Source organism: Salarias fasciatus, chromosome 4 (assembly GCF_902148845.1).
Source record: "Salarias fasciatus chromosome 4, fSalaFa1.1, whole genome shotgun sequence".
Lineage (NCBI taxonomy): Eukaryota > Metazoa > Chordata > Actinopteri > Blenniiformes > Blenniidae > Salarias > Salarias fasciatus.
The window spans coordinates 18047263-18075205 of NC_043748.1; the positions used below are offsets into that span (position 1 = coordinate 18047263).

At 45.3% G+C, this 27943-nt stretch overlaps 4 protein-coding genes and 1 long non-coding RNA gene across 9 annotated transcripts; 3 read left to right on the top strand and 2 right to left on the bottom strand.

Annotated features, from left to right (window-relative positions):
- The first annotated feature begins 217 nt into the window (after positions 1-217).
- LOC115387779 (fibrous sheath CABYR-binding protein-like) lies at positions 218-20094 on the top strand. Of its 2 annotated transcripts, XR_003931412.1 has the most exons (19): positions 218-405; positions 1765-1914; positions 2002-2136; positions 2432-2530; positions 2650-2769; positions 2865-2996; positions 3335-3436; positions 3517-3651; positions 4002-4100; positions 4228-4347; positions 4443-4577; positions 4778-4903; positions 5073-5192; positions 5298-5378; positions 6006-6137; positions 6318-6357; positions 6529-6583; positions 7041-7879; positions 20078-20094. XR_003931412.1 is itself a non-coding variant. In XM_030090633.1 (18 exons), the coding sequence occupies exons 1-18, from the start codon at positions 325-327 to the stop codon at positions 7771-7773; spliced, it is 2595 nt and encodes an 864-aa protein (XP_029946493.1). In that variant the 5' UTR covers positions 218-324; the 3' UTR covers positions 7774-8135. The 2 variants fall into 2 exon arrangements, 1 of the variants encoding a protein (XP_029946493.1); XM_030090633.1 differs by lacking the exon at positions 20078-20094 and having other exon boundaries at positions 7041-8135.
- Positions 8296-11112, top strand: atf4b (activating transcription factor 4b). 2 transcript variants are annotated; one of them, XM_030090642.1, is made up of 4 exons: positions 8296-8477; positions 9174-9641; positions 9743-10203; positions 10234-11112. In XM_030090642.1, exons 2-4 carry the CDS (start codon positions 9281-9283, stop codon positions 10744-10746), a joined length of 1335 nt encoding a protein of 444 aa, XP_029946502.1. In that variant the 5' UTR covers positions 8296-8477; positions 9174-9280; the 3' UTR covers positions 10747-11112. The 2 variants fall into 2 exon arrangements, with proteins under 2 accessions (XP_029946502.1, XP_029946501.1); XM_030090641.1 differs by having other exon boundaries at positions 9743-11112.
- Positions 13002-27869, bottom strand: LOC115387785 (uncharacterized). Its single transcript, XR_003931414.1, has 3 exons — positions 27857-27869; positions 14307-14310; positions 13002-13089 (listed from the first exon to the last, which is right to left on the bottom strand). It is a non-coding gene; the product is annotated as an uncharacterized LOC115387785 (long non-coding RNA).
- On the bottom strand, positions 13304-20144 carry LOC115387782 (GTPase IMAP family member 8). 3 transcript variants are annotated; one of them, XM_030090637.1, is made up of 8 exons: positions 19753-20144; positions 19385-19506; positions 17803-17868; positions 17154-17712; positions 15974-16071; positions 15685-15816; positions 14922-15512; positions 13304-14835 (listed from the first exon to the last, which is right to left on the bottom strand). In XM_030090637.1, the coding sequence occupies exons 2-8, from the start codon at positions 19413-19415 to the stop codon at positions 14762-14764; spliced, it is 1551 nt and encodes a 516-aa protein (XP_029946497.1). In that variant the 5' UTR covers positions 19416-19506; positions 19753-20144; the 3' UTR covers positions 13304-14761. The 3 variants fall into 3 exon arrangements, with proteins under 3 accessions (XP_029946497.1, XP_029946496.1, XP_029946498.1); XM_030090636.1 differs by having other exon boundaries at positions 19385-20144; XM_030090638.1 differs by lacking the exon at positions 17803-17868 and having other exon boundaries at positions 19385-20143.
- On the top strand, positions 20946-26862 carry adsl (adenylosuccinate lyase). The gene is made up of 12 exons (XM_030090640.1): positions 20946-21196; positions 23853-24056; positions 24159-24203; positions 24455-24534; positions 25016-25187; positions 25368-25414; positions 25578-25668; positions 25780-25849; positions 25936-26083; positions 26175-26355; positions 26442-26618; positions 26709-26862. Exons 1-12 carry the CDS (start codon positions 21053-21055, stop codon positions 26793-26795), a joined length of 1446 nt encoding a protein of 481 aa, XP_029946500.1. The 5' UTR covers positions 20946-21052; the 3' UTR covers positions 26796-26862.
- Positions 27870-27943: the final 74 nt, after the last annotated feature.

Genomic DNA, 27943 nt, shown 5'->3' on the forward strand with positions numbered 1-27943 from the left:
ATCAACCCCAAAGAGTTGCCCACAGCTTCACGTCACAGCTCATGCAGAGTGTGGTGGTCACAGGCCGGGTCTCAACACCGAGGTGAATCTCCGAGATGGCAGACGGACGACAGTCAGCGCGTTTCCACCCGTCTGCATGTGCTCATTTCAAAATGAAGCAGAGAGTCCACTGTAAATGTTCTCTTTTCTCTTTCACAGAAAAAAAAAATCACTCCTTTAGGGCCTGGATGGGCTGTTTGACAGAGAAAAGAAAAAAAAAGGGAGGGGGGAGGAGTGGACACCTTTGACACCTGGCAGTGACTCAGGTATGTCACCTCGTGAGAAATGCTTCGAGCCGTCTCCTCAACCAGACTCATAATCAACACCAACAAAGAACACAGCAGGCTTCAAAACCAGAGGATGACGGTAAGAACATCTTCTTCTTTACTTCCATATGTGAAACTTATCAGGCTCCTCAAGCTATTCAAGAAAACACGACATTCCTCGCTTCATTGATTAAATATTCTTTGATCTGGTCGCGTCTCTGCTCTTGCCAGTCATCTCGGCTTTATATAAGATTCATCTCATGTGATGAGTTCGATGAAGAGGGCGTCAAATCCCAATCTGTGAAGTTAATACTGTTAATTGTCAACTTGATTTTAGGGACACATCAACAAAGAAATGAGGGAAACTCTTGTGTATTTCACTGCAACATGCGTTCAATCCCGAGGATATGAAACTGGATAAACCAGTGAAGTAGCAGTCGAATCACAAGGTGGCTTCATTCATATTCTTGCAAAATCTCATTTAGAAACAAAACACTTTTCCATGGATAAAAGATTTTAACTGCTCTAACTTTAAATCCAACATGAAGGTCAGCAGCGGTTGACACAGATGTATTGATGACTTGATTTGGCACATTTCCCACACAGATGGCTGTGAGCATTGTTTTAATCCAGTGCCAGCCGCATCTCAGCTGGTTGTTAAGGGATTTCCTCGGTTTCATGGTTTCTTTCTTTGAAAACAAAGTCGCAGTTCTGTTAATAACAGGCGAGCCAAAGCTCTTGGTGTGCCGCCCTTGACAAGGACAAACAAACATAATTTGTAGGTTTGTCATTCGCGGACGTCAGCATGCAGATGCATCATGGCTTGCACCATCTGCGAATGTAATAATTGTACCTTCAATCGGCAGATCTGAGAAGCTCGACAACAACAACAACAGTGAAGTTCGGTGAAAGCTTCAGAAAATCAGAGGAGCTAAAAAACAACCACATGCAGCCCCGCGGCTGCAGGATGCCGGGTGTTCTCCCCAAATCCTCCGACTCTACTCCACGTCGCCAGATGTTGATTTAGACTTAAAAGGCAGCAGATCAATAAAAACCATGGTAGAAAAATGAGATTATTGACATTCCTTAGAGGCCTGGGACTTCCTCGTCAGTTCTTACATAACGACATGCTTCTTAGCAAAACATACTGAGAGATTGTGAAGAGGGCAGGAGTTAAAATAATAAAGGCGTTGTTGAGGCAGTTTTCAAGATGAAGTCCGTCTTACTTTTTGTTGATTCTGAAGTCAATTAATGATCTTTCTGTCAAAATAATGCCACCTGGAACTGCCATTACTTCACAACTTTTAGTTTGGATCAGTGACAGGTTTAAAATATGGTGACATATTCACATTTATAAAGAAGAAGAGACTCGGCTGCTTTGAGACACTTTAAATGACAGCCTGATGACATTCAGTGCTCATTTGTCCTGAAAATACTGATTTAGTGTTCTTCTTTCCAGATTGCTCTAATGAAGGAAAACGAAACAGAGGGTAATACTGAGCCTGTTCCTCGCCCAGGGTCAACGTTTCTCTCCAAACATCAATGCAGCGACAGCAACAACAACATGGCCGACTCCTCAGATGTAACTGACACGACACAAAACGCTTCGGTGAGCCGAGACGTCTGAACACTCGGGAATGTTTGACACTCATGGAAGCTGATCTGAATTAGATTTACTTTGTCCTTTTGTAACCAGAGTTCTGAAAGTAACGAAGACCAATCAGAGCAGAGGGGGCTTCCTCCTGTCCGTCCTCCTCCCAGGCCTCCGGCTCCCAGCGCAGAAGCTGTTAAAAGAAACAGTCTTTATGGGAGATCAAACCCAGCTTTGAAGGTAAACGAACGGTTTACTTCCAAAACATGCAGCAAAGGGAAGTAGTGCCAATCAGTTTACATACACCCTCAGTAGCTGTTTAAAAACATGGAAAATAAGGCATTTAATTTAATTTATGAACCTCATAATTACCCCGCACTGGAGGGAAATAGCTGACGATGCAGGGCAAAGAAAGTGTGTTTGGACACCGCAGGCTAAAAATAAAGATTAACACTGAAGGTCAAAGATTTTGCTACTTTCTCTCATTTCTCTGGCCATAGTTTGAGTTTTTTTTCTTACTGTTTCAACCCTGAAGCCATCTGAGTCCTCTGCAAACATCAGGACAATGACGCCGGCTGCCAGCGGCTCAGTGGAAAGCTTTTCATCCATCTTCGAAGACCTGGATGAAATGGAGGTAAAACTGATCATAGTCTGTTTAAAAGCATCATGAGTGTATTTTTGAGGTTCGGACAGATATTTGCATGTTATCAAATTATCTAATCTATCTGAATGATTTTGTTTTGCTCTTTTCAGTCAATTTTAATGGAAGGAAACCAATCGGATGTTAATGTTCAGCCTGTTTCTCGCCCGAGTGATGGCAACAATAACACGGTCGTCTCCTCAGATTTAACTGACCCAACAGAAAATGCTTCGGTAAGCTCAGTGGTGTGAACAGTTGGGAATATATTTTTACTAATTTCTATGGATTTACAGCACTTTGTTCCTTGTTTTTTTTTTTTTTGAATCAGAGTTCTGAAAGAAATGAGGATCAACCAGAGCAGAGGGGGCTTCCTCCTGTCCGTCCTCCTCCCAGACCTCCAGCTCCCAGTGCAGAAGCTGTTACAAGAAACAGTCTTTATAGATCAAACCCGGCTGTGAAGGTAAACGTGTTGTTTACTTCATGTTTTGCTTTAAAGACAGCTATGTGAAAGCTGACATTTTATATAACTAATCTTAAATGAAGAAGCTTGCATACACTTCAACGTTTTCTTGAACAAATCGAATCAGTTAACAGCTGAAATGCACAGAATGCAACATAAAAGGTCAACATTTATGAGCTATGATGGGATATATCACATATATTTCATCTGAAATCATTATTTTATTAAAATGTCACATTCATCCCTTTGAAGTGTGAGATAACAGCTTTCCTGAAATACAGTTTGATGTGTGATGAATGGACATGCAGCTGATTTTGTTATAATATTCTTTTATTCAGGCTGCTCTAATGGAAGAAAAAGCATCTCTTTCTCAAGTGAGAGATGGCAACACCGACACGGCCGACTCCTCAGATTTAACCGACGCCACAGAAAATGATTCGGTAAGGAGCAGTCTGAACACTTTGGGAAGTTTGTCACACATTTGTATGGATTCAAAGTACTTTGTTCTTTTTTTAACTAGAGTCCTGAAAGAAATCAGCACCAGGCAGAGCAGAGGGGGCTTCATCCTGTCCGTCCTCCTCCCAGACCTCCAGCTCCCAGTGTAGAGGCTGTTAAAAGAAACAGTTTTTACGGAGGATCAAATCCATCTGTGAAGGTAAACAACTAGTTTATTCAGCTGCAGTTTAACTTCGGTTTGTAATTACTCCGCTTAGAAAGTTGTCTGTCAATGAACTGACAAGAAACTGAAAAGGAATAGATATTTTGACCATTTATGACCATTGATGTACATGTATATATATATATATATATATATATATATATATATATATATATATATATATATATATATATATATATATATATATATATATATATATATATATATGTATATATATATATATATATATATATATATATAACTCCCCAAAGTTTATAACCCATCGACTAGTTTCTGTTCATCCTGTTGGCCTAATTTGAGTTTCTCTTACTGTTTGAACCCTAAAGCCGTCTGAGCTCTCTGGAACCAGCAGGACAACAACGCTGACTGCCAACAGCTCAGAGGAAAGCTTTTCCTTCATCTACAAAGATCTGGATGAAACGGGGGTAAAGCATAGTTGTCCATATGAAAGCATGAACTTCAGCAGGTTTTTGATGACCCTTCAGATGTCTGCATGTGATCAGATTAATAAATCTGTGTGTCTATCAGCTGATTTTGTGTGATTCTTTCCAGCCTATTGTAATGGATGAAAACCAAGTAGAAGTTCACGCGCCGTCTGTTCCTCATCCGAGTGACAGCAACAACAACATGGCGGACTCCTCAGATAAAACTGTCACTACAGAAAACGCCACGGTGAGCTTGAGCCGTCTGAACACTTTACGGTTGTTCGTCACTCACGGAAGCTGATTTTATTCTGATTTATGTTACATTGTTCTTTTTTTAACCAGAGCTCTGAAAGTAATGAGGATCAGCCGGAGCAGAGGGGGCTTCCTCCTGTCCGTCCTCCTCCCAGACCTCCAGCTCCCAGCACAGAAGCTGTTAAAAGAAACAGTGTTTATGGGAGATCAAACCCGGCTGTGAAGGTAAACCAGTGATTTACTCAACTATTAGTGTCATGTCTGTAATCACTAAATAACTCAAATGCAAACAATACAGGAGATTACGATCACAGGCCAACACATGTTACAGTACGTATTTGTTTTAATGTCATTGAAAAGACATTTAAGAACCAATCAGTATTCAGCCTTACGCTGCTTTGTTTCTCTGTATTTCCCTGCTGAAGCCTGCAGCTCTCTCTTCTGTGAAACTACCTCCCCGTCGCCCGTCTCGCCCTCTCCCTCCTCAGCGCCCCCCTCTCCCGCCTCTGTATTGTGACAGACTGCGACCAGAAACAGCCCCAGATCCTGAGGTGAGGCTCGGACTCCTCAGCATCATCAACACTTATCAACAGATTAAAACTCTGGTGTTACACTTCACTAACATATCTGAACATCAAAAGATTTGTGAGTTGAATTAGAATAAGAATACAGAGGTCACACTTTTGACCAGTTTGATTTATACTTTGTTTCTTTCAACAGGACGACACAGATGCACCTCAACAAAGCAGGTCTTCTTCTACCAGCTCCATGGAACAGGCTCCTGAACATTCACATGTTTATGAAGATACACTGGATTTTGCTGAGGCTTACAGTGGAAATGTAGGTTGCTGGAGACTGTCTGAATATGAGACACTTTTATCCCTTATCAACTGTCACTCCATTCTGTAACTACAAGCTAAAAGCATGAATGTCGGTTCCTTTCAGGCCAGTCCAGCAGTCGTGCCTGCTCTGCAGCAGTCGGACCTCTTCGACTCTCCCTTGGCGTGTGAACTCTCGCCTCAACAGGTATGAACGCCACCGCAGATGTGATTTAGGATCAACGCAGGGAGTGCGCTTGCGGTCAGGGAAAATCTCATGCGAATCGACTGAAAACACTTCTGACTGTATTTAATGCTGTTCGGTCGGCGCAGCTTCAAGGTCTTTAAAGGATCAGAGCCTGGGATTTACAGGAGGAGTTGCTACTTGTCCGCCTTGAAATGACAATAGGCGCCAGCTTCCACACCCAAGGCTTGTATTATTCTGTGTCACGACAAAAAAATGATGCGCTACCAATAGAGCTGCAAGTAGAATATTAGAGCAAGTATGTTTTGAAATCTAGTCAGGGACTGTTACATAACGAATGCTTTCATTGCGAAACATATCAGACCTGAAATTGAATCCACATTTGCTGAAAACACGCTGGACATTTGATGGCAATTATTGGCTATTTTGACATACAAACCCAGAATTCCTGTGATCTAGAGGCTGCGTAGAAGGTTCAAAGTTGAGCTTAATAAGCTCAAATCAGCTGCACACTTTACTGGTGACTGAAGTACTATTAGTGTTTAACAAGACCTGCTGCATGACTATTCAGCAGCTTCTGACATTGGCTCGTTGAAGAATTTGGTCACTTCTGCCCGCTGTGTCTTACAGAACAACAGACCGCCGACGCCGCCTTCGTTCAGCCCACTGACACTGTTACCTTCAGCGGACGAGGACTCACTGCACAACGAGGCCGAGTCACCGATCTACGTGGAAATACTCCCGGATGAGTCAGAGGAGATGGTGAGACACGGCGCATCACACACACACACACACACACACACACACACACACACACACACACGCCACACACACACACACACACACACACACACACACACACACACACACACACACACACACACACACGTACACAAAGTATGTTTCTACTGCATTTCTGATAAAATGTACTTATATTTTTAGCACATCACTTCCCTGCTGAGATGGCTGAGAAAAATGTCAAGTAAGTACAATTTAAATTATTTCTAAAGTGTTAAAGAAACAATATTGTTGATTTGAATGTTGATAATTATCACCAAATGTCTTCTTGTGCAAATTACGTTACAAACATCCTTTTCACTGTCATCAGTAACACGACGGGGATACTAACAATATTTCTTTGTTATGTCAACAGAAACAGACTGCATGGCTCCATCACTGTATGGCCTCAGCATAGATGAAGAAATGAGGTAAGAAAATTGAAATTATTGCAATATTTAATCTTAACAGAGAAGTAGGGCATTCGATGCTGTGGTGGTTAGCTCTCAAATTCAAGGAACTGTATCAAGTCCAGGCTTGGAGGCCTTTCTGAAGATTGTACTTGAGGCTTTTCGGTGATTCTAAATCGTTGTGCATGTGTGTCTGGTAATGTTGGCCCAGCCTCCACACCCAGCAGTCCTGAGCTGGATAAAGCCGGGAATGAAATTGAGAAATTACATTTCTATCCTTTTAATATTGGATTTTAATGTGATGTATTTCCAGACTCGAGGACAAAGAATCAGGATCTATTAACTTAACTGAATCCAGTCAAGAGTCATTACTCAAATAATTGTTGCATTTACAAAGTACAAACATTTTTTATGTAAACTATGAAAGAAAATATATATATTCTAATTACATTTTTTTTTCTTCTTTGGCTCTATTCAGATCATTTCACAAGAGAGCTGTGAACGTGACGAAGGCCCTGCGTCTTTACAACCACCTCATGATAAAGCGCAAAGACAACTTGAAGAACATCCTCACAGAGTTCAAGGCCATCTGTGGCACCCTGGACAAGATCCAGAAGAAGAACAGAACCATGAGCATTGCTGGAGGCACCACGGGCGCCGTCGGAGGGATGACCGCAGTGATGGGCATCGCCTTGGCTCCTGCAACCATTGGCGCCTCTCTAGTTGCGACGCTCGTTGGCGCCGGCATGGTGGCGTCCGCTGGCGCCATGGGCGCCCATGCAGCGAAAGCCAACAAGAAGATTGTGGACAGAGTGACCGTTGAGAAACTCCTGTACGACTACAAGGCGAACATCATTGACCTGGAGCTGTGTCTGCACTTCATCCTTGTCGGGATGAACGAGCTGCGAAGACACGACGTCGCCAGGCTGCACCGGGCGGGAGCCGAACCCGAGGCCGTGAAGATGGCGCATCGGTCCGAGGCCGTGTACCGCTACAACACCAAAAACTCCAGGGCCACGTCCACGCCGAACACATCGGAGAAACTGCTTCTCGCCTTTGTCAAGGAGATGGATCAATATTTCTCAGAACGGGACGTGACGCTGAGGAAGTCGACCAAGAGCAAGTTTTCGGGAAGAGTTTGCCTGCTGGCTGAAAATCTACAGGATGAACTGGATTACCTGAATGACATGTGGGGAATATTTTCCAGCTGACTCAAAGCGCTCTGGGTGTGTGTGTGTGTGTGACAGAGAGAGAGAGAGAGAGAGAGAGAGAGGTGTGTGTGTGTGTGTGTGTGTGTGTGTGTGTGTGTGTGTGTGTGTGTGTGTGTGTGTGTGAGAGAGAGAGCGAGAGAGAGAGAGAGAGAGAGGTGTGAGTGTGTGTGAGTGAGAGAGAGAGAGAGAGAGAGAGAGATTTTCTCTTTTTCAACATTTTTGACACACCCTTCCCTTCAATGAGTAAATAAATTCTTATTTATCTGTGATGTTAACTTTATATAACTGTATATTACAGTATTCACGGTTACAGTTCTCCTGCCACCTATGATTTTAATACAAATAAATTATTGGAAATCGTTCTCATGTGTTAAAATAATATTATTAATACTGTTTCACTTCACAAAGTTTGCTGGCGCATCTCTTCTCACGAGGAACGGAAACCCTGGCGGAGTGATAACATTAAGCGCCGGCGCGGAAGGATACGGCCACTCCTTGTTTTTTTTCTTCCGCCCTATATTCTCGCCGCGCCACAACATGCGCCATTTTCCCTCCTGAGGAGCCGCAGACGAAGTTACAGCATTGTCGGACAGCGCTCGATTCGCCGAGATGGCAGTGTGAAAGTGTGCAGCGACCCAGCAGCCTCCCTCCAAACAGTGCATCCAGCCAGTGCACTGAGTCTCCTCTCATTCAGTCAACATGTCGTAAGTATCGCTTTATAAACGGCTCGATAGGCGACAGCTGTCAGGCCTTTGTCGGCCGCCCGCCCACGATAATTCATTGAATTTAACCTTACATTTATCTTACTGTTTTCTGTCAACTTGAGACAAAAAACAAACCCGTCGAATATTAATACTTTAATGATTTTTTTGGATCGAATTCCAGCTGTAGGTGAAATGATGTAACACGTGGTATGATTAGTGTTACTTTGTCTCGCTACATTGCAGCTGGTTTACCTCTCTAAAGTCCTTTTTTATATTGTGTTTTATTAAACGCCTTAATGAAGAAAGTCACGCTCGAATCTAACCGTGTCTTTCCATCGTGTCTGACTTCTAGCGTCGACGTGGCACACGGAAAACCGTGCGTTTCCTCGCGGGAGTCAAGATGGCGGCCGCGTGTAGGCGGACGGAGAACAAAAGCGTGGTTTTTATGGGGAGGAAGAGCAGGAGGAGGACAGACTTGTTTGACCTCATTTGTCTGACGTCAGAGTCACGAGGCTGGCATCAGGGTGGGAGCACGTGATGCGGAGCAGGTGCACTGCAGCATGGGGGCAGTGTTGTTCCAGTATGGGAGCCTTTCCTCTCAGATCCATGTGATCAAACATGGCACCTCTTTATAAAGAATGCAACATGAATATATTTCTGAATTTTTGACCCATTTTGTTTTTCCCTTGTGTGCAGGTCCTTCGTGGAAACCCTCAGCACTGCTGCTTTCGACAGCATAAAAGAGCTCGCCGCCTGCCTAATAACATCGTCGCACACTCCATTTGTGACCAACAACAGCCACTATGACCATGATGATGACAAGCTCACAGTTTGGCCTGGAAGACATGGAGGCCATCCTCTGGGGGCCTTCCTCTCCCATGGCTGACGCCGTGGACTCCCTGATGTTTCACCCTGATACAGAAGATAAACAGAGCGTAGGAGGAACCTCGCTGGAGGGGGACACAGCTCCTGTGTCGCCCCTCCCCTCCTCATCGCTGTCTTCTTCCTCCTCGCCCCCTCCCTTCTACTCTCCTCCGCCCTCGCCGCCGGCCACCCTCCTCCATGGGGACAAAGTCGGGCCCGAGCCGGACCTGCTCTCCCTGTCTTGGTTCAGCGACCCGGGTCAGCTGAGGTCCAGCCAGACGCTGTCTGGTGACGGCAGAGGTAAAATGAAACACGACCAGAACATTCTGGTTTTTACTTCAGGTCTTTCATCTTAATCAGTGTCGGTTAAATCTAATACTTTTTTTCCCCCCTCCCCACAGACATGCTCAGCGACCTGGACTGGATGGCTGAGAAGATGGATCTAAGTGAGTTTGACCTGGACTCTCTGATTGATGCCTGCAGTCCTCCTGAAGAGTCTCCCGCCTCTCCAGAAGACCTCCTGGCCTCCCTAGATTGCCCCATGGACCTGGAAACTCTCCCACTGCCACATCTCTCAGCTCCAGTGCCCCCGAGCCTTCCCTCCGAGTCTCTCACAGTAGAGCCCCCTCCTATTCCAGACACAGTCTGCTCAGATGCCGTTATCACAGACGACGAGCTTGAATCTTTCACTGATGGGCAGGAGGTTCCTTCCTCTCCCCTGTGTGTCCCCGAGCCACAAGAGGAGCTGGAAATCAAATCTGAGCCTGCTTCTCCAGACCCTCCACCCCCTGTGGTGGACTCCCCCTCGTCCCCAGCATACACCCTGGACCTGGGCAGTGAGGTGGACGTCTCTGAGACCGAGGTGAAGCTGGTGGACGTGTGTGAGACCGAGGTGAAGCCGGTGGTGGCGGCGGCTGTGGTCCCTCAGCTCCCGAGGCTCGTGCTGTCCCTTTCACCAACTCGCATCGTCCTCGTGCTCGCTCGCCAGAGCGAAGTAGCGCTCACCACCGCTCCAGAGGTCACCCGGTGCTCGCCACCTGCCTCCCCCCCGCAGACGTCCTCCAGAAGCAGACCATACCCAGACCCCAGAGCCAGTCCCCCCTCTCCCACCGTGACCTGCATCAAAGTGAAGGCCCCCCGAGGGGCGGAAAGGGCGGCTCTCAAGATGCCCAAGGACAAAAAAACCAAGAAGATGGAGCAGAACAAAACGGCGGCGACGCGTTACAGGCAGAAGAAGAGAGCAGAACACGATGCGCTGGCCGAAGAGCACGCGATGCTGGAGAGGAAGAATGTGGAGCTCACTGAGAAGGCCGAGTCTATGAGCAGAGAGATCGAGTACCTGAAAGAGCTGATGGAGGAGGTCCGCACCACAAGGCTCAAGATCGGTCTCACTCCTGACCCCTAGTGGAGGGATAGAGTCATAGCAATAGAAAGAGAATGATGTAACAGAGTGGGCAGATGAGCTTTTATTTCTAAAGTGCAAATGTGAACCAGTATAATATCTATTCTGTCACACAGCATGACTTGGATCTATAATCCCACAGAACTGGTGTTTGACCTCTGAATGCAGCTGATCCTGGCATTATATAGAATACTCCTCGTAGGTTGTAGTTACATGGAACAAAGTATTTTGCATTCAGTATATGAACATGTGTGGTGTCTTTTAATCTTTTCATATATATATGGACCTCTATTAAGTCTTCAAATGTCTGTATTTTAGTATCACCAGAGTATCTGTATTAACAAGCTCCTAATAAAGTCTTGAACCAAACTGCTGCTGATTTGTTTCTTTTGAGTAATACATTTTTTTTAAATTAAAAATGACTAAATTAGCACGCCATAAAAGCTTGAGATTATAGCTCACGTTAATTATCAGCTGCAACGTTAAAGACAATTGTGTGGAATCCATTATCAACGACGCATGCTGAGGCGGTTCAAACCTAATGTACACCTGGATAGTTATAACATTCTCAGGCTTCAGGACATTGTAACCGTGTTAGTGGGGATGAGGGTAATGCAGTGCGCCTGACCCGCGGCGTGCCGTACGCACTCGAGTATTCAATCAGTGACAGTCATGTGAATTTAACAATCTCTAAAGTGCAAAGGAAAGAAAGCCCCTTTGTCACTGCTGATTAATGACCTGAGATACTGGAGGAGGGTGGGAGAGTACACAACTGCCACACATTTTCAGAGAGGGTTGGGTTGTGTGTGTGTGTGTGTGTGTGTGTGTGTGTTGGGGGGGGGGGGGGGGGGGGGGGGGGGGGGGGGGGGGGGGGGGGGGGGGGGTGGTACTGCTGACCTACGCACAGTTTGAATAATATTACCAACCAAAGTGTGAGCATTCATCCTCTGACAGATCCTTGGTGGGCATGCAGCAACTGGCCCGGGCTTCAGTCCAGATCGCTCAGGGGCGATCCATCCCCCTCTGGAGCAGCGCCAACGTCAAAATGGTGCAGAGCTTAATAGGTAGAGCATTTTCTCCAGACCGGAGAAAAAAAAGGTGAATACCACCTATCTCGATGACCCCATTTTTACATAAAAGTCCCTGAACACCTACTATTAAGAATAAACTTTTTTCTTCCTTTTTTTTTTTTTTTTGGTACTGCAACCCTTTCTACAGGGTTGTGATAGTATTCTAGGTCAGGGATGTCAAACGTAAAGCCTGTGAGCCAAAGACAGCCCTCCAGAGGATTCAGTCCAGCCTTTGAGATGACACTGCAAATGATAGACATGATCTACAAAAGCTATTTCACATTTGCTCACTGGATTTGCAGTTTTTCAGTACGATTAGCAGACGTGACAGCGCTGTATGAGAACATAACACGATTGCAGCAGGACGCTGCAGTGAAATTGAATTCGTATCAAAGCCATGATAAGATGGGGAGCTTGTGAGAACATGCACACGCCTGCAGAAATGGTCCAACCTGATAAATTCTCACGAGAATCGCCTTAGCAGAGGAGTTCAGATCGGACTTTTTAAAGTTACATTCCAGGTTGTTTGTCATAGGTTTTGCAGAGTGCATAAACATTTACAGAATATACTTGTACTTTGGCCTAGTTGAGGCTCTCGAAATAAAATGACTTTGACTCCATCGTACTAGGTGCATTGTTTATTTTGATGCCACCTTCTGTCAAAACCAAGCATTACTGCTTTCTCTAATTTCCCACCAGGCAAATTTTTGCTAACTTTTTTTAAAACAAACTTCTATATTCTATATTTTTGTCATTTTTTTTAAAACAGCGTTCCACCAAATCCGCGGTTTAAAGCAATAAAATAATACGAAAGCCAAAAATACACAACAATATATCCATGTCTTTTATTGTTGTCTGATGATGAACAAAGTACTGATGTTGCAGTCACCATATAAGAAGAACGACACAGTAAGTAAAGTCACTTTGGCTACAGTGAAGTGGTAGAACTTACACAGTGCAAAATGCCTCGCTAAGAGCTTCCAGTGGGACATATTCTTAATTAAATATACACCATTTATACAACATATTCACAGGGACTCAAATAGACTCCGGATGAACGTCGGAAAGATCCTCATATCAAATTTTAAAGTCATGCTTGTCGTCACATTAAGTGCTGCGGTAGCCTACATCACTAGATGAAGCACAGAGTCAGTAAAACATAGAGGGAGCGGCGTCTAGGGGGGGTCTCGCTGGCTACACCGTTGGTAGAAAATATCATTTTACAGCATGGCAGTGGTGTCGGTCGCATATTATGAATGCTTTCAGTGGTGCCTTTCTCTTTTAACCCACTCACTTTTTTTTATTTTTTGCAGCTGTAGAGGTGGAGGGAGGTGATGTGGTACCAGAAACTCACATGTTCAAGCAAGAGTCAGAGGGATAAAGAAGTGTTTGCCTTCAGCTCATTAGGCACTCATGTATCTTCTGCATGCGGTATCTTTAACATGCCTCTGACAGCTGAGTATACATATATATATAGTTATGTTTTTTGTATTTTTTTTTTTTACATCACTACTATTGTCAGGAACTGATGTTCAGAGGATGTAGAAAAAAGTTTCCAGGAGGTAAAAAGCCCTGTGTGAGCTCAAATGGTTCATGAGGTTATGTTTGTTTCTGTCGCATGCGAAAGCCTGATGAAGCCGACTGGATAGCCATCCTGCAGCCGCGGCGGGGCCGCACCGCCGCCCTGATGCTGAGGCACGTCGCTGGGTCCACCGTGTCAAAGGATACGCTGGTTGCATGACCATAAAACTGCGAGGCAGAGCCAGCCCGGGCTGCTCCATAGGGATCTGACGCTGCGCACACAATTTCAAATGCAGCCTTTTCTCCCCCCCCCCCCCCCCCCCCCGTTTCTATCTGAGCTACTTTAGAGCGTGATTGCACCAGCAAATGGATTTAATGATTTTGCTAGAGCAAAACCAAAGTGCAAAGACCGACTCTCTTAAGCAAATACCCTCAAATTGAGTTAATATGTGACTCGCAAATGCGTTTTATCAATTGCATTAATCAGCATTTCTGTAAATGTGCCAGATTTTTTGCGCTGGAGGAATCAATACAATTCCCTGAGCTGAACCAAATCAAATCTGAATGAGGAGAATTTCACGATCACTCACGTGAAAGATAAAAAGGTCACCTCATGTTCACATCTCAACTCTTACAATACTGACGTTCACTAACAACTCAAGACTATGTGCACGTTTCTGCACTATATTGCAAACATTCTAGCACACTGTTCATGATTTTCACTTGATACTCAGTCATTTCCTTTCACTCGATCCACAAATGCAGCTGTACATGTTTCAAAATGAGCAGCAGTGTTGACGCCTGGCGCAGGAGGAGTTTGTAAAAGCACACTTAGCACAGAGAGGCTCTCCTCCTTTTTACATTTACCAAATCTTGAGCGGACTCGTTCTAACCCTTCAGTCTGACGGGCCGCTGCAGTCTTGTTTCTTTGATCATGTACCTGTTTGGTCTGGATTTCACTGGTTGTAAAACAAGGCTTCTCAGTGAGGGCAGATCGTAAAGTTGCAGTGATGCTGAAAACATGGCCTCTGTAGCAGCAGCAGCTGATGTCTGTGGACACACCGTGACCTCCACAGTTATTGAGCTGCAGTCATTTAAGATGAGCGGTGTTCCTTCCTGTGGGTTTGAGGAGCCTCTTTGGAGCAGTAAGTCTCAGACGTGAGTGACTTTTCGCCGCTGATCCAGGCTGAGTGAACTTTTTGTTCGTGTAACAGTGAGCTTGGTCTTTTTTTTAAGTCTCACAGAAGAGCTACTCTTCACGAGACTCCTGTTCCAAACGCTTCTGTTGTCCCTGAAACCCTTCGGCGCCGGAGAGCGATATCTAGATGAGGTTTAAGTTGCATGAGGTGATGTCTGGGTCCTCTGAAGGCTCAGAATGAGGAGAAAGAAAGAAAGAAGGACGACTTTTCTTCTTCATTGCGGTGGTGTCACTGCAGCTGGCATCCTCGGCAGTCGTCCTCCGGCTCGGTGTTGTCGGAAGAGTAAGAACTTTCCTCGCTCACTGCGAAAAGCAACAAAAAATATGAGTGTGTGACTTTTAGAAATAACTTTGCAAAACATGTATTTCAATGAAGGAGCCTGACTTACGCCACTCTGTCTGTATCGGGAGGAAGGCCTTGTCGCCGTTCTCCCTGATCATCTCCTCGATCTTATCCAGCAGGACCGACACGCTCCGGTCCTTCCCGGGCGTCTTACTGTCCAGGACGTGGTAATAGTTCCCGCAGTACTCCAGCAGTCTCTGCAGTTCCCTCCCCCCTCGGAGGATGTGCTCCTCGATGGGCGTGCGTCCCAGCCAGTCGCCACAGCTGAACAGCACCATGGTGTGGAGGCAGGCGCTGTCCCCGAACAGCGTCTCTATGTGGGCCAGGAGCGTCCGCCGCTTCCTGGCCGTGAGGGACGACACCACGGGCAGCACCAGCAGCAGGGTGTGGGGGCCCGGCCGGAGCAGGGCGGCGCCGCGCTGCGACTCCTGCCGGATGCGCTTCGGGGTCCGCCTCACCGAGAACCAGTCCCAGCCCGGGGTGTCCACGATGGTGACCCGGCGACCCGACACCAGCGCCTGCCTCCTCAGGCACAGCTCCGTCTCCTGGCCGGACTCGAAGAAGCGCCGGCCCAGGATGCAGTTCCCCACCGAGCTCTTCCCGACGCCCTTCCAGCCCAACAAGAGCAACCTCAACTCTGTTCAGAGCACAGAGAGGAAGGTTTAGATCACAACCAAAGTTAGGAAATTGTTTTTGTTTCCCTGGGAACAGCATGACGACATGTGCACTAATTTCCCGAAATCACTGCATGACTCACTCACTTACGCACTCCAGCACTTCACACACACACGCACAGCATGCTGTCATACCTCTGGGAGGTCCTCCGATCATCTGCTCCCTCTGCCGAGCATGCTCCTCCATCCTCATCCTCTCCTCTTCCAGAGCCCTCCTGGCCTGTTCCTCCTCCAGCAAAATCAGCTCGTTCACCTCAAAGTACCATCCTGCAGGACGGCAGCCATGAATTATTCACCGAGGCATTCTCAGACGGCTTGGAAAAAACAAATGCCGAATTGATTAATAATGTAATGGTGACATTATAAAAGCTGGAGGAGCATGTGAGGCATGAAACAAATAACATTTCAAAAAATAAACACAAACCTTGGTTGTCAGTTATCATTTCCTCCACCTTCTCCATCAGCTCGGGTACCTGTGTGTTGTCCTCCGTCTCTTTCCGTGTGTTGTCAAAGGCATGGTACCTGCACGGGCAAAGCTCTTTGAATGAATTTAGGATTAAACTTTGGATTTGTGCATTAAATTCAGAAAACAGATGCATTAGACTTTCTCCATGTTTGGAGGAAGGTTAAGAATATTAAACACGGCGATGACGATGATGATGTGTTTTACTCAGCTTAGGCTTCAGACTGAGGCAGTTAAGTAGAAAGGTGTGAGCTAAAATTAGATGATCTGTGACTGTTCAGGAAAAAAAACAACAAAAAAAAACAACATATGAGATTTAGAAAAAGGCAGTTCCAATAGTTCTGTTTGCACTTTTATAACATGCTGCAGTGAAAATGGAATATTAGGAATTAAAAAATGATAAAAAACACATATTTAGTCCACAAATGGTTCTTTCACAGAACTGACATTTGAAAAAGTGAAACCAGTTTAACAGACCTCTGCAGTGTTTGCTTCGACTTGCAATTTTTCTTCAGAATTCCTGCACTGTTCCCACTTTTATTGCCTTCACCTGATTCACCAGAAGCCTTCATACAGGAAACGTCATCACATTATGCCAGATGGTATTACAGGGTCCAGAAAACGCCCTCATCAGCTGAAAAAATAGCTGCCACTGACCGTGCAGTGCAGTTTCCCCATGTTTAGCATGAAAGAGGTGAGAACCTGCTCTGCTCTCTGTCCAACACTGCAATGGAAAACAAACAAGGCCTCCTCCAGAAAAGGCTTTTTATTATAGAAAAAAAGCATCAAATAATTCTCACTGGAGTAGACACATACTGTTTAAGACCTCCAATACTGATATAGATATTTTTTGCAACACTAGAGGTTTAAAAACTAATTAAATAAAACCAAAGGAGAGAACTGCAGCAAATGTCTCACTTTAGGAGAGAAAAGATAAAAAAAATTTCTCCCAATGACTTGCAGTTTTTGAGAAAAACAAGCAGCGTAATCAAAGTTATTTGACCGTGATCTATCACAGGACAAGCCCATGAGATCCAAGAGGATTGATTAGTGTAAACACAGCCAACAAAGTTGCACATAAATTAGACCAAGTACAACAGACCTTTGAGAAATCAGAGAGACAATAAAAAAGTTACTGTACCTGCTTCCGCATCTCTCCACGAGCCACTGCAGGGCCTCTCCTGTGTTTGCTATGTGCTCCTCAATAAAAACCCCTTTAGGCAGCTTGTCCACGCTGGTGAAGAGGACCATGGAATACCTCCAGGTCCCCCCACCCAGGGCTCCCAGCTGGTCCTCGGCGGCCCTCCTGTGGGAGTCGGTGAAAGGCTGAGTGACCGACACCACCAGCAGGATGGCGTGGGGTCCAGGGGGGCAGAGGATGGCCCCCATGCAGGGCCCCTCGCTGTCCAGGCTGGGCGGGGGCCGTTGCGGCGTGTCGGACTCGGCGCCGGCGTTGTCGTTCTCGTCGGCCTCGGTGCTGTCCTCCGGGTCGGCCGGGATGACCCACGGCGGGGTGTCGACCACGGTGACCCGCCGGCCGTAGATCTCCGTCTGGCCCACGTTACTGTGGGTGGTCTCGGTCCCGGCGTCGAACATCTCGTCCCCCAGAATGCTGTTGGCGGTGGAGGTCTTTCCTGACTGGGGCCCACCCAAGATCAGCAGCCTGCGCTCAGGGGGGTGGCGGCTCCTGGGGTCCCCCGCTGCAAAACACATCAAACCACACAATGGCTTTCACACACTTTCGGTGGAGTTGTGCTCTAAATTCTGAACATTCTGTCTTGTAGAAGCACCTTTCTCTGTGGAGTTTGCATGTTCTCCCCGTGTGTGCGTGGGTTTCCTCCGGGCACTCCGATTTCCTTCCACAGGCCAAAGACATGCATTTGAGGTTAATTGGTGAATCTAAATTGCCCATAGGTGTGGATGCAAATGTGTGTGGCTGTCTGTCTCTCGGTGATGGACGAGCGTGTGTCCTGCTCACACCTATAGAGAGCTGGGATGGGCTCCAGCAGCCTGCAGCCATGCACAGGATAAAGCAGTGTAGAAGATGGATGGATGGATGGATGGATGGATGGATGGATTGTTTATCCCCTTTTCTTGACTGTCAAAATGCAGCTTTCACATCCTCTTAAGCAGATGCATTCCTCTCATTGTAACGAACATCAGCTGGAACATCACGAGCCCAGATGAAGCGAAGCGAATATCACTTATTAAGTCGGTGCAACGGCACCTTTGAATGTGTGTGATATCTCAGGCAGAAAGCGAACACGGTGTCCTCAAAGTGTTGAGAGCGGCACAGGTGAGATAAAGTGAGGGTCTCAGTGACTTTGACCAACGACCATATTACCAGATGAACTCCGTGACAAGGTAATGGAAGTGCCAGAGACGCTGGGCACTGCGGTCCAGAGGGAAGAGACAGTGAAGCTCTGAAATGTTTGGTTAAGATTCTCACACACAGTGTCAGTTTTTAATGAATCACTCAGGGACAGACAGTTAAAGCTTTGACCTGATCATGGAAGAGCTAATAGATCAAATGTCATGTTTCCCTCCAGAAGGCATGAAGGTCTGTTCTGCCGAGAAACCCTGGCTGTTTGCCTTAATGATTCAGTGATACTGACACATATCGCCTACTTCAACACTTCGACTGGATGATGCGCTCTCACATGTTTCTAAAACGGTTGAGAGAATATGAAAAAGAGTTTCTCATGGTGCTCTGGGTTCCACCAACAGTCCAAAAACTTTCGTTTTAAGTTAACTCGTCACTTTAACTTGCCTATGGGGGCAGATATGAGTGTATGTGATTATCAGCTTCTCATTTCTGTTTTCACTCTGGATTTTGGAACCCCTTCTCCTTCACTGCTTTTTGATTCATTCATGTCGTTCTCCTCTGGTCCACTGACTCCCTTCCCAGCATGCCACTTCTTTTGTGTTCTGTGTCCCTCTCCTTGGCGAAAATTGGGTCAGAGTGAAGGAATCTTGGACTCCTTCCAGGCAGAATAGCATGTGGACAAAATATGATGTATTGTGAGTAAACAGTAGAGGACGACACACATGTTTTGGTCAGAGGGGAGCATCAGCATTCAGAGGACGGCACGGGGAGTGATGCATGCTGCGTGAGGATGACGCCAGGGGTGAGCAGGAGGCAGGGAGGGGGGTGTATTGATTAATCCCTGTTACTTACTGCTGCTGAGACTTTTCCATGTGTGTAGCTAATCACAGAAAGTTGACTCAAGCAACAGTTTCTCCCTATTGTGGAGGCTTGACACAGACAGGAAGCTGGGCTGGGAGTTTAGCCCTTCTAGGTTCCTGTGATGAGATGAGCATGGATGATGCTGTGAGGTGTGCAGTGAGGGACTGAAAAAAAAAATCACTTACCAGTGTCAGATGCAGAGGACACAGCAGCCATCTTGTGTGTAGAACCTCTGGCTTCCTCCTCCTCCGCCGCCCCCCCTCCTCCTTCTCCTTCTCGCCTCCACGGTGGCTTCCTTTTCTTGCTCCTTTCAGAGAGAGGCAGGTCCTGAGTGGCGAGCGAAAGGCTGACAGCTTGGATGATCCTTCTCTTTCACTCTAACCCTCATTCTACTGCAGTGGAACTCAGTCTGTCTTCACTCCTGTGTGCCCCTGCCTCCCTCTCATACCTCCTGAGCCATTCAGCCCCCCTCTATCTCTCCCTCTCTCTCTCTTTTTGGTGTAATCTGTATGTTTTCCACACCCCCTCAGTCACACGCTCCCTCTTTTCCAACCTTTCCTCTGTAGCTTGTCTCCACCTCTCCTCGTCTCCAAGCAATCCCTCTTTTGTCTTATTTATCTGTCCGAGTGGAGGGAAGAGGTTGTGCAATGCAGGAGACTGGAAGCCAAATCCACCCCTGCAGCAGCAGCAGCTCCAGGAAGATGTCTGGTCATTTTTGAGGCGAAACAGAGGAAGCTGTTCCTCCCACTCGCTTGGATCACAGCAGCAGCAGCAGCAGCAGCAGCAGCAGCAGTGTGGCACTGGATGCAGACTGCAGTCAGAACAGATAGAAAGATGGATAGATAGGGAGAGAGAGGGAGAGAGTGGGAGAGGGAGAGGAGAGAGAGAGAGAGAGAGATCATTCTGTTCTGTTTACAGCTGGCTGTATTCCCCAGCTGCTGCTGCATCATACAAAAACACAACTATTTATATGATGCCTTCGTGCATAGAGACATTACGGGAGCAGGCAGGAGATGCATACTGCATGAATAAATTTAAATATTGATTCAAGACATGAAGCCACAGATTACATAATGCAGAAAAGCTCCTATAAATAGCAGATGACTGTAAGACGATATGTGTCTTGTTCTGTCACCCTCGGTCTGTGCTTCTTTATGAAGGATGCTTCATGCGGAGCAGAAAAAAACACACATCCTGATGTCTGAGGTCACATTTTGGCTCCTTAACAGGTTCATTGTGTACACTAGCGAGATGCGTTCACGGACCATCTGGAAATCATGTACAAATGCAAAAAAAAAAAAATCTACTTTTTGACCCAGGTGCGAAGAGGCTAAAAACATTGCGCACATTACTTCAGTATTTTAGCAGCTAACATATCAGCATTGCACTTAAACGAAGTACTGATATATTTTTTTGGAAGCAGCAGCAGCCAGCGTTCACGCCTCCTGTCGTACAACCAATGAAAGTGTCGTAAAAGCAGTCCATGTGACGCTACGAGTCGGTGTTTCGGATCGGTTGGTTCCCATGTTAACTGGTCACCAACTTCCTTTAGAGTCCACTGTTGCCGCTAATAACAGCAGATGTCAAATAAACAACAGCTATCCTGGTGAACTCAGTTCAACTGAAGCAACAATAAAATTTCGAAGTGTTGCACCTTCGACGGTCTTGTTTTAAAATACGCTGTTATTAGCGCCAACGGCGGCTGCTACAGGAAGTTGGTCACCAGTTAACAGGGAAACCAGTTAATCCAAAACACCAGGGCGAGTTGCTACCTGGGAGCTAGTGAGGGGAGAGGAAGAAGTCTTCTCTCTGAAGTTTCTGTGCTGCAGGACCCAAAGCCTTGTCCCACAACCATGGAGGGAGCCGACGAGTGCATGAAGTACCGCTCACCGCTGGTGTCCAGATATGCCAGCAAAGAAATGGCCTACAACTTCAGCGACAGGAAGAAATTCAGCACCTGGAGGAAGCTGTGGATTTACCTGGCCAAGGCTGAGAAGGTCTGACACTCTGCGGCTGCCACATGCGTTTCATTGTTTAGAATATTCACGTTCCAAACTTTTTGTGTCAAGCGGTTTGAAATGGGGCTTTTTCTGACCTTCAGAGAGTCCTATCAAGTTTCCAGCTCTAAATATAGTGCCGTTATAAGAAGCAGCAGAGCAGAGCTGTCTGCATGGCTCTCAGGTCCTGAGGGTGCACAGTGCACAGCTGCAACAAGTAGAAGAGCAGAGAAAGCTTCAAACCAGTGCAGTCTGCTTTGAGTCAGGATCCACGTGATTACATTAAACATTGTTGTGCAAGATGAACTCCTTTAGGAAAATACTGTTGACTGGATGTTTTGTCTTGTTTCCTAACAGAGCTGGACAGCTTACACTGTTGCAGCACAAACACAAACCTCGTTGCACCCCCATTTCTCTGCTTCTGTCTGTCATGAGTCCATATCATAAATCTTCTTTCCTCAAAAATGCCATTGATAATGGTTAACACTATATTGTTGTGCTTGATTTTGAACTTTTTTTTTGTCACCTTACACTGAAATACAAGTGTATTTTTCAGACGTTTGGTAACAGGCTTTTTCAGTATTTAAGCCCAAATGAAAGTAGAATCATTGATAAGATAACATACTATGAGATAAACCTATTATCTGTCCCACAATGGAGAAATTTGTGGAAAGAACAAGCAATAGTAACTCTTGAAAACAAGTTAAGGGTGACAATATTGTATGTTCTCACAAGAAAATGTTGGTAGAAATTTAAAATACACCAGAGATTATTGTTGCACAGAATTAATGAATAATATATATGTTGCACACAAGAGAACAGTAATTAAAAACTGCAGCCTGTCAAAGAGTTCAGAGACTAAATCCAAGACCAAAATCAACTCTTTAGATTCTTCAATTTTCACTCAAAAGCAAAACATCACTATTAGAGAAAACTACAACTTGAAAGACTTTGTGATCTTTATTCCCTAATATTTTCTTATTTCTTATCAATGTAATTGATATGAAAAGTTTCAAAGAAATGGTTTTCAGAACAACGTGTGGCCTCACACCAGTAGTTTTTAAAATGATCTATAGATTTATATTGCCTTTTGATCAATTGGCATAGTAAATAAATAAATTAATTACTTTTAAATAGTGTCAGAAATGAAGCAATTTGAACATATTTGACCTCAATTTTTTTTGGTTACCTATTAATGAGCAGATCAATCTATCTTATAGTCTCGTAAAATAATTATCAGTTTGATAGCTAATTGAAGCCCAAACTACAACCTCTTTCTAAGCGACCCTGTATATTTTAGATCATTTTCTCTATTTCTGTGTTGAAATGTAGATATATCTTTTTTTAATCTGCAGTTATAAAATGTCTGTTTGGTTTTGAACAACGACTGCCTGCATGGCGTGAGTCTATCATGATGCCTTCTGAGATACCATATCAGATGATCAAAACTCTTGACCTTTAGCTGTCAAACCGATCCGCTGTGAGATCTCTTCCTGCAAAGACAGCTCAGTGTTAACCAGTGAAATTTACCCATAGATCATTTAACCAAACATTATGATTGACATAAAATATCAGCATCTGTGTAGTTTCAGTAGTTTATTGAAGAGTTTAAGTGAGTCACATGAGCCACCCCTCAGCTCTGCATGAACACCAGTCGGGGCCTGTGCTGTCCATTTTCATTCCCTGCATGGCCACGTGTTTTCCACTTTTTACTTGGCCTTTAACTTACAAGCATCTGAAAGGTTGGTTGTAATGAACCTCGTGCTGTCGGCAGAAAACTGTCGTGTCATAATGTGAAGACAGTGAAGCCATAGCCGTGAGCAGGCTTAATTCAATCATTTTCAATTTGAAGTCTTCCAATAATCACATGACTCCTGAGTTCCTATGGGAAGAAAAAACATCCCAATCTAATCAGGGCGGCCACTGTGTTTTCACGAGGGGATCACGAGACAGTTTGTTTTCTGCTCAGCCAAAAACTACTAAGTAGTTTTAATGTGGCTGCAGGAAGTCATGTGACATTTAAGAAAATATTTTAGTGGAGCTACGCTTCAGATTGGTCAAATAATCCAAAGCGTCATCAAAACAAACCCACGTCAAATTCAATTTATATCAAATCATCACTAACCCTAAATAATTTATCATTCAGGTAGCTATTAAAAGTATCATCGGCATGTTGTTGAGGGTGGTTAAGTGTTCAGCTTAGCTGAAATTACATGAAAGTGGACAATCCAGTGGATTAAATATTTTTAGCTACAAACAGATAAGGTTCAGAAGTTCAAGTGTCATGTGGGAACAGGCACGTCAACAAGGAGGCATTTCAGGTCTGTTGAGAGAATGTGATCAAACACGATTCCAAACTGTGGATTTTTATCTGTGTGCGATGAACCGGGTGTCAGATCTTTTTAATTCTCACGCAGGACATTTATCCCTCAGCTACTTCCTTGTGAACTAACTGTACTGCATACTTAGATAGAAATGAAGATATGGAGAGTAGAAGTTGAGTATGTTTTATATTTAAAGTATAAATGCATTAAAGCAACTCCAGCTGTCTATATTGGAGCAGGTTGTAACTTCTGAACTGATGATGCAGTGTGCTGTCCTCCTGTCCTCCTGTCTTCCTGTCTCTGACTGTCTCCTGTCCTCCTGTCTTCATCAGGCTTTGGGTCTGTCCATCACGGACGCTCAGATAGCGGAGATGGAGAGCCACGCAGAGGACATCGACTTCGCCATGGCGGCCGAAGAGGAGCGTAAGCTCAGGCACGATGTCATGGCTCACGTCCACACCTTCGCCCACTGCTGCCCCTCCGCCGCTCCCATCATCCACCTGGGAGCAACCTCCTGCTACGTGGGAGACAACACTGTAAATACGTCCATTCACTCGCAGAACAGTTCAGCATGCAGGGTTTGTTCCTCATGAAATTATTTACAAAGTTGCTTGAGCGCATTTCATCTTCTTCACCAGGATCTCATTATGCTGCGAGATGGCTTCGACGTCCTCTTGCCTAAGGTGAGGCTCAGCTGTTGGACAGAAAACACACACGCCCATCTGTTAAATGAGTGGAAATCAGAGCGCCTCTGTATTTTGTGTAAGCCCCCAGCCGTTACGTAACAAGTCAGCAATGTAGAACTAATCTGCACAGTAATTTAATTAACACAGTTTTCACACTGCACCAAGATTAAAAGTCAAACATCAATGCTGAAATTTTTACGCTCGTTTTATTGGTTGGAGGTAACAGAGTTTGGTTCTTTCATCTACAGCTGGCGAGAGTCATTGACAGGCTGTCAAACTTCGCAGAGAAATATGCTGATCTCCCCACGCTTGGATTCACACATTACCAGTAAGTCTCAGTTCAGTCCCACCTCTAGAGACTCAGTATTTGCACATTCTTGTCATAATAATCCCAACTTTACAGTTTAAGTTAGACTTCTTTTTGCCCCCTCATGCTTTGTGAGTCATCATAAATGTGTTATTTTTGATTGAATTGTTGCGTCTTTGTGAATTTCTTGAGCCTGTTGTGGTGCTCTTAAAGCATTTTGTGATGATCAGGACTTAGCAAGATGGTACATTCCACCAGCAGCACCCTGGATCATTAGTAAGAAACATTTCTCCACGTTTAACCCATCCTTCTTCTAGGAGCAGTGCACTGCACTGCCACGGTATACTGTAGCTCAGAAGCCTTGCTTAGGCAACCACAGTGCAAACCAGTTAGCTGTGGGATTTGAACTTGCAACCCTGAGATCTCATATCTCTGTCTCTATATCTCTATGTCATATTCCCTTTTCCTGTCTTCTTGTGCCTCCGTTGCCCTTTTCGTACAGGCCTGCCCAGCTGACCACGGTCGGTAAGCGAGCCTGTCTGTGGCTGCAGGACCTCGCCATGGACATGAGGAACCTGCAGCGAGCCCGAGATGATCTTCGCTTTCGGGGGGTCAAGGGGACCACTGGCACCCAGGCCAGCTTCCTGCAGCTTTTTCAAGGGGATCATGATAAAGTAATGATGGAGAATCAGATCCAGATTAACCATCCAGCTTTTCTGACACTGTCTTTGAGCAGTATCCATCTTGGACAGGTCACATTTTGCTGTAACAGATTTCTAAGAGCAACAGCATCATACAAATCCAGAATATTTCTGATGAATTTGAGTTTGTAAATCAGACTTTTCTGCCACCAGGTGGAGGAGCTGGACCGGATGGTAACTGAAATGGCTGGTTTCAAAAAGTAAGCTCCTCTTTCTCACATTTCAAATTGAAAAATTATGCAGTTAAAGTGAAAAATCAAATGATTGTCTCAGTGCAGCTGCTACAAAATCAGGGTTACTGTATTCAACAGGCTGTATTAATCTTGTTATGAGCTGCTTTAATGTTAACCTCATGTTTTTCAGAGCCTACCTGGTGACTGGACAGACGTACAGTCGTAAGGTGGACGTGGACTGTCTGTCCAGTCTGGCCAGTTTGGGAGCCACTGTTCACAAGGTGAACTCATGTTGATGATTGTCTCCATCTAGTGGCGACTATTGGGAATTTTCTGACATTGCTTCCACGCTTCTGTGAACCAAACAAACCTCTTTAAACTGTTTGCTTCAGATTTGCACCGACATCCGCCTGCTGGCTAACCTGAAAGAGATCGAGGAGCCTTTTGAGAAGGAGCAGATTGGTTTGTTTGGCTGAATTAAATTTATTTTTCATTTAATTTTCGTTTAGAAACTTGCATTACCAAACTGTCTGCCGCTCCCTGTGCAGGATCCAGTGCCATGCCCTACAAGAGGAACCCCATGCGGGCGGAGCGCTGCTGCAGCTTGGCCCGTCACCTGGTGGCGCTGATGGCCGACCCGCTGCAGACGGCCTCGGTCCAGTGGCTGGAGAGGACGCTGGACGACAGCGCCAACAGGTCAGTCGTAAGGCCGTGCAACTCTGAGTAGACTCCGTCTGCAGGCGCTGGTTCCAGAATGAATTTCGAACTTCGTCCCTGTTTCCGTTAGGAGGATCTCCCTGCCCGAGTCCTTCCTGACTGCAGACATCATCCTCAGCACCCTGCAGAACATCACAGAGGGCCTGGTGGTCTACCCCAAAGTCATTGAGAGACACATCCGCCATGAGCTGCCCTTCATGGCCACGGAGAACATCATTATGGCGATGGTGAAGGCTGGAGGAAACAGACAGGTAGAAATAAAGAAATAGTGTGTAGAGACTCCAGCAGGTCTTTTTGGATCAGCCTCAAGCGATCATGTTTTTTGTTTTTTTTTCAGGACTGTCACGAGAAGATCCGCGTTCTGTCCCAGGAGGCAGCAGCCGTGGTCAAACAGGAGGGCGGTGACAATGATCTGCTGGCCAGAGTCCAGCGAGACCCCTACTTCGCCCCCATCCTGGGGCAGCTGGATGCCCTGCTGGACCCCAGGACCTTCATTGGCCGTGCTCCACAGCAGGTGGAGCGCCAAGGACCGCTCATCCATCACCAGCTTCTCGGCCATGACTGAGGTGATCTGTCAGCTTCATGTTATTTTTCTTTTCTCCAGGTCACCAGGTTCCTGTCTGAAGAAGTGCGCCCCCTGCTGGAGCCGTACAACGCGAAGATGGACGTGAAGATTGAGCTTGAGCTTTAACTGAGATGAGCAGATGTTTGGCCTGTAAATGCTGTGATGCAGCTCAGTAAAGAAACTGATGAAATCATTTGAACTTTTCTCATCATTCTACCTTCATCACTCAAAGCTTTAAATGTTAAAGTTGGTGTCTGTTCTGCTGGTCTCTTATACAGAGGTCGTGACCTTCACAACTTCCTCTAGCAACATTTTTTAAAATGTTTTACACTGATGCCCTTCCTGACGCAGCTGGGATTAAAACCCAGGCTCCTCACACTCAAAGACAGCTCTTCTTTTGATGCTCCACCATAATGTGCTAAAATATTTAGGTTTACAATCAAATTAGACAGTTAATGTCGCAAAATGGTTTGATTGGAACCTGAACAGGACAAATCAGGATAAATGACAGACTGATGGATGATTACAAACAGCTGCAAGTGATGGAAGCCCATTTTAGGTTCAAATAGAAATGTTTACAATCTAATAAGACCCAATAAGTCACTGAAATGCATATTTCTTGACACTGAATTTCTTGACCTTCGTGTGTAATTTCTAGAGGAAACATTTCGCTGATTCTGATTGGTTTGTGCAAGAGCACATTCCAAGTGAACCCCAAAGAAAAGTCAGGAAGTTATTTAGATTTGTTTTGATGTGTCATTAAAATTTCTTGTCCAGTCAGTAAATATACCAATGTTTGGTACCAGTGAGCCAACTTCAAATTTCTAAAAACATTATTTTTGCCACATCCGGAGCTTTTGTCAGTGACTGAGTAACTCAGCGTTAACAGTAAAACATGGAGCGATTTCTGAGCCTAAAACATCTGCTTGTATGTCGACATCCTAGTGATAAGTGTATGATCATTGATTACTATCAGTAGGCAATGATCTTACACTTACAAACATTTGGTGGTTGGGATCCAAATTCTGACTTCTGTGAAATATTTGTTCATATAATGTCAGATTTATTGATATCAGATCTAATATGTTTCTGTCAGTGGAGGTTTTGGTAACTGAGTTTGTGATCTGTTCTAGCAGTATGTAATACTAACACATGGTAGCACCATTGAACTGTCAGTCACTGAGTACAGTGGGGTTTTCTCTTTTGTTGTATTCAGGCATCTGTAGTGAGAATAAAATAAAGATTTTTAATCATGTTTGTAAATGAAGTCATGT